This window comes from Chelon labrosus, assembly GCF_963514085.1.
Source record: "Chelon labrosus genome assembly, chromosome: 10".
Classification (NCBI taxonomy): Eukaryota; Metazoa; Chordata; class Actinopteri; order Mugiliformes; family Mugilidae; genus Chelon; species Chelon labrosus.
This window is the reverse complement of record NC_140360.1, coordinates 15,741,006-15,747,153: the sequence shown is the minus strand read 5'-3', so window position 1 is coordinate 15,747,153 and position 6,148 is coordinate 15,741,006. Positions and strand designations below refer to the sequence as shown.

The 6,148-nt window shown below is 42.8% G+C and overlaps 1 protein-coding gene across 2 annotated transcripts in view; it reads right to left on the bottom strand.

Annotated features, from left to right (window-relative positions):
• Nucleotides 1-2,085: 2,085 nt before the first annotated feature.
• The window catches only part of LOC311494138 (sterile alpha motif domain-containing protein 10-like), a 45,263-nt gene continuing 41,200 nt past the window's right edge, over nt 2,086-6,148 (bottom strand). The window contains exon 5 of one of the 2 annotated variants that reach the window (XM_084553037.1): nt 2,086-3,571. In XM_084553037.1, coding sequence (XP_084409163.1) covers nt 3,549-3,571 — 23 coding nt within the window. In that variant the 3' untranslated portion in view covers nt 2,086-3,548. The remainder of the gene's footprint in view (nt 3,572-6,148) is intronic. The other variant, XR_014699267.1, reaches the window with a different exon arrangement.

The window sequence follows — 6,148 nt, the reverse complement described above, 5'->3', positions numbered from 1 at the left end:
TTCTGCTTCCTGCTTTCTTCAATGGCTGCTGTCTTTAATGTTCACGCAGGGCCTTGTTTGACCCGTGATTAATCCTTCCAACCGTGGCAGTGATTTATGTTCCCACTCCTCCTCTGCTGAGTGAGCAAAAGGCAACCTAATGGTTTTTAAAACTGGCCAAGTGGAGTCGTCTGTGCATTTAAAGGCTCTTAAGGAGTCGATCCACCAGCTGATTTTGTTATTTATCTTTTGACTTTTTACAGTGGAAGTTGAGGAAGCGCAATTTTAACATGCTTTGCAGTGGAACGCCGAATATTAACAGTTGGGCGTTGGCCAGAAAAATTACCGTCTTCAGCTGCTTATGCCATAAAGCGAAGCAGCTGTTAAAGAGCTCCTCGTAGCTCCCAGTAGCTGATGAGAGAGGACAGAGTGTTTCTCATTCAAGTTCAGTGCTGTCAGAGGACTGAGATCCAGCTGATCAAAGTCAGACGCAGATAGCGATAAACAAGCTGGATGAAGAGTCTCAGTACTGGGGTGGTATAGAGAATAATAACAAAAGACAAGCCTCCAAAAGGGAATCGCACATTTTCAGATGTCACGCAGAGAAAGAAAAGATGCTTAATAGTAAACAGTACCCAATTAACTGCACCATCCAACCATCTGCTGCGCAGATTTATTCTTTGTCAAGGTTGAGAAGCCACTGTTCACTGAATCTGTTTATCATACATGTGCCCTGTTATTAACAGGTGAGATGCTTCATGTCTCCCAGTAATTGGATCCCAGTTTATGTGGGAGCATGAGACAAGCAAGCGTGTATGTCTATTTAGGCATGCAGCACTGTTTTGCATTCACAGAGTTAAGAGTCGTGACTCATGGACCTTGAATGACAGTTTGGGGAGTAAATGCAATTTTGACACATACTCTGTAACAATAATAATAATAATAATAATAATATTCAGAACCTACAATTAAGATTTTTATATTTAGCTTTGTATTAGGTTGGGGTATTCCCCTTGAGAAAAAAAAAAAACACATATAAACTAGAAGCTTACATATAAAGAGAAGAAAAGAAGAGGGAGAAGAAGAAATAAAGTATTAAAGTATTTACGCAAGCTGTGCAACATTTGTTTATGTCCAGAATATAATGTCTGGGTTCTATCTTTGGGATTAGTGAGGTGAATCCCTTTTGTAAAGACACACAATTTATTTACTTATTTATTCAATTATCTTTTATCCCTTGGATAATCATGTGATGACTGTGTAAGTGTATTTTGGGATGATGCTGTGATTTGTTCTGGTGTACTGATTTCCCATTTCAGATGTACATAAATCAGCTGTTACACCCCACTGGCTTTACAGTTGCAGTGCACGTGTCTTTGAGTGGTGCATGGGCCTGATTGCATTAACAAGACATGGATAAGAGGCGCAGAGGCCTGCAAATGGCGCCACCCTCGGTGCATTCTTAGTCTGCCTACCCCACCCCCCCAACCCAACCCCCTTTTATGTAATTTACTGAAATAAACTTTTAGTTTTTGTGACTCTGATGGCTGCTCTACACTGTAGCTGTGGCCCACAGCAGGCTGCGACTACACACATCCTTCTCAACAGAGACATGGCTATTTTTAGAAAGTCAGAGAGCACTCTTATCGCTTGCCTCTGGTACATAATCTGAACTGATGATGGGAACACTGGCCAAAAAACATAGAAAGCCAGTTTTTTGATAAACAGTTGAAAAACTTGAACTATGTGCCCATATAGAAGAAAATCTTGGGAGCTAAGATAAAAGAGGGTTGACTTTTGGCTTTTCATTCTCATCTCCTTTTGTTTTTTTTTTATGTTTATTTCTGGTTATTTTGTGCCAAATGTGTGTTCCAACGTCTGCTGACACTAAAACCCATAACAGCCTTACATCACCACACAACGTGAAAACAGGACCAACTCTTCATCTAAATCAGTTTATTCAAAAAAAGACAGCGTTCACCATGTTCCATACCATGTGCCCATAAATATTCTCCTTTTTTTCTTTTTTTTTTTTGCAACAGTTCATCAATCATCAGTCACGGTAAACCAAAGTGTCGATATTTACAGTACGTCTGGTAATCTAAAAATAATACAGAGTGTTTTCTCCCCTTTTTTAACAGTCAATAACTCACATTAGCCAAAGACTCTTTGTCAAAGCACAGATGGAAGGGGGGGTTGGACGGGGAGGTCTTGTTTGTTTAAAGTTTATTTATTCATGAAATGTATTTATTAATGTTGAGAGCATCCGCATCGTCCTCCTCCTCTTACAGAGCTGTCTGCTGCTGCTGCTGCTTCTGCCTGGAGTGACATCAAAGGTGCTGGCTTCAGTCACAGTTGAAATCTCGGGTAGCTGACGCCGTTTCATTTGAAAATACCACAAGAGGGAGAGAAATAAAGCAGAACAGAGCAGAGTCTTGTCCTTTCTTTTCGTATGTGTGTGCGCGAGGTGACGTACAGTATACAGCAGCGCACGCCAACTACTGAGGCTATACGAGGTTGGCCGACTGCCACCGTAGGCAAGATGTACAGGCAGCAGGATGTACAGTATGTTTCCCTCAGCAGACGCTCACACTGTGCATCTAATTCCTGCAGAAAAGATGTGTTAATACTAATCCCAGGCATTGCTCTATCCTCTTCACCTATTACCATTTAAATTATTGCTTTATGAAGCATGAACAGTCAGTGATTATCACGTTGACTCTGTGAGCCCTCTGGACCCATTCCATTAATAAAAGACTAAAGTACTGTTACAGTATTCACAGATGAATGTGTATGTTACTCTACAACGCTCATACTGTATATATATATTCTAATTTCTCCATGACATACTGCAGATAAGTCACAAATACAAAAAAAAAGATTTATTGTGGGAATGACATTCAACTTGTTGTTGATCCTCCTGACAGGAGAATGCAGAGTGGGTGAGGATTCAATTACATTGGCACTAGTCAAGTGCATTTAAGACCAGCTCCAGTTCAGTGTAAATAGGAAAAGGGTTGTTGCTTCCAAAGGTGATAAAGACTGACTAGAAGATTTTTTTTTCACTTTTGGTCCATTGTTAAATTTGTAGTGCTGCCTGTAAATGTGTGTTTACGCCATAATTAGGATTATAATTTGAATCCTGTTAGGCAAAACCCAAAGCTTCGATTGAAACTGCCCAGTCAGCCCACTTTAAATGAGATGAAATAAAAAGGATTTGCCGCGATGAGCTGTGATCGATGACACACGAGTGTCGGGCCTACATCATCACGAGGATTGAGAATCTCTCATCTTATCATTATGTTACAGTGGGCACCCTCGCCTTGAGCGGGGGCCTTTGTCTCTGCCTCGGTGTCCATAAACCAGATTGGCCGTGTTGAATGAGAATCCTCCAGACGAGCTGGCATGTCGTCTATAGGCGCTTCTCCTCTCTCCTTTCACTGGTTGATTCTCCGCTCACATATCTGAAGACAGCAGCTCATCCATGGCTCCTAGAGACGCATTGTGACAGGGAATGAGGGGCGGGGGGGTGAGGAGGGAGAGGGCTGCCAAATGGATCCAGGGATGAGCTAAGAGAAGTTTCCAAAAGAGGCTGCAGAGAGGGGAGACAAGAGAGGAGGGGGATATAAAATTAGGATTCCCATGGACAGAAAGAGCAAAGGTTAAGTTGCAGAAATTGTTTGTTCTCACAGCATGACCCTCTGTAACCTCGGTGAATGTTAGGGGGAAAAAAATAGTTTTCTCTATGTCTCCGTTAATGTACCGTGAAGTTGTTTGTCCTGTGCTCCAGGCCTCGGCTGCTCTCCAAAGCCAGAGTAACCCTCCTGAATCTGTATTTGACACCTTACTCCCACAGACTCCACTGTATTATCAAGTAACTGGCGTGACCTCTATTCATAAAACAGCCACAGAGCAACAGCCACGACTACAGCCAATGATTTTAAATGAAACACTTGTGGACTACATAAGCATAAACATCTCTAAACTAAAGTTGTTTAATAATGAAACCAGGGGTTTCATTTACAAAAAGTGAAAAAGGTTATATATCCCCATCAATAATAAGCTTATAAGTCATTCTCTCTTTTTTTTCTCTCACTCTCTTTCGAAACAACAGATGCGGCCAGGTGGTTTCCCTGACAACTAGCCAGTTTGCCTCATCCTGAAATGACTCAAGTGTCAGTGGGAAGGCAGACTTTCCTCTCCCAGACTGTTGGCATTTCAGCTCTAAGCCCTCCTCTCTGGATAGCCAACGAAGACGCGCCACCTGTCTCTAGACACAGACAGATGTAACGTGGCACCGGAGTGAACCTCCACGAGAAACGACGGAGGGGCGGGATGGAGAGGCAGTGACATGACTTGAGACTTGCGCAGGCAAAGAGAGAAGCGCTTCTCTGATAGAAATTCATTTAAATGAGATCCCTATGGAGCCGTCGGAGAACTAGGTGCAGCAGAGGAGGAGGAGAGGCAGGCGGGAAGGGAGGGGGTTGAACAGCAACGGGGCGAAATTTGTGCCGAGAAGAAATGACACGTTCCTCCTTCTTCTCTGTCTGTCACGCTCGGAGTTTCATTCATATTCTAATTCAGAGCTACAGTTCAGCTGGCAGGCGCCACACGAAGCTCTGGGTGAAGCTCTGCGCGACCACAGAAGCAATTCAGAGTTAAACATTTTGAAAGACAGTCTCCAATGACAAACAAAGTGTTGCAGACAATATATTTGCATGTGCTGCGAGTGGACAGGTGTTTTTTTTAGGTTATTTGCTAAGACTCTGAAGCACAGCAGATGGCTGCACACAAGGGCATGGACCGGTTTTGATGAAAATTTGATATGTTGAGGAGGAAGGAGGTACTGACAGCTTATTATAAAGATATATCAACAACCAGTGGCTAAGAGGAAGAAAGAGGAGGAGGGCCGATAACACGCTGGGCTCTGATCTCAATCCTCTCTCCCAAAGCTTTCCAGATGTTACAACCCCTGAATGATTCACACTACCCTGAGAGAGCTGTGGCTCTGGGCTATTGCAGACATCAACCTTACCTTTCACTGACTGACTGAAATAAAACAGCGTAGCCTGCGGTAAACACATGAAGGACTGCAAACAAATACAAAGCGCACGCAGCAAAAAAATAAGAGTCAGTAGCTTCCCTAACCCTGCCAGGGTTGTGTACGAGGAGGAACATCAACAGCAGACTGCCGCTGCCTTGGATGAGCATATGTACAGTACACATTAGCATTCAACTTTGATGCTTTGATTTGTCTCCACACACTTTCAAATGCTGTGTTTTGCGTTTCAAACGTTCACAACATTCACACTCTGGAGGTGAAAAGCTGCTGTAAAAAGTTTGTGGTTTGCTTTAAGGTGGATTCAAAAAGTTTGCCAGTATAAGACTGCAACCCACTATTAAAAAAATTCAACCTGGACACGGTCACCATGGTGATGGGTGAAAAAGTAAAAGGGTGTTGTATATTTAAAAGATTTTCCATTACAATTATCACTCATTTGCATAAATGCAACTCTTAAGTCACTTTTTGGCATAAAACTGGCTCTTTTTTTTTTCGGTGAAAGTACCTAATGTCCCCTGAAGTATCTGAAAAACAAGTAACCTGTGATTCAGCAAAAAGAATCAGATGCCAAATGGATCAAGGGATGAGTGGAGATGAGCTGTATGTGGTGTACGCCATCACATTCATAATTATGCTTCCATTCATGAACATGTAAAAGAAGCCAGAGAGAAAAATCTATCGAACAGGAGACAGAAATGTACGAAGGAAAGTGTCAATGCGTCCTTCAGAGCCCAAGAACAAACGACTGTAACGCACAAAATAAAAACCCAAACCACAGAAGTCACCATACCTAACCTTTAACGCCACTTGAGTTGTGCACTTCCATGAAGTTGAGGGAATTGCGGCGGACGGACTAAAAAAGAGCATTCACGGCTGATGGAGTGGCGGCCAGTGTGTCCTCACACACACCACATCTCCTCTTTTGCAATGCAGGTTTTCAAAAACCCAAGCTCAACCCTGGGGACGTCATCAGAGTTATTCTGACAGAGTCAAGAAAGCTCCCTCCTCAGTCATCTAAGAGACTAGCTCTGACAGGCTGAGTAGTCCTGGTGTGATGAGCAAGCTGACCTCTATGAGCACAGTTGGTGGAGTGTCCCTTTAATAAAT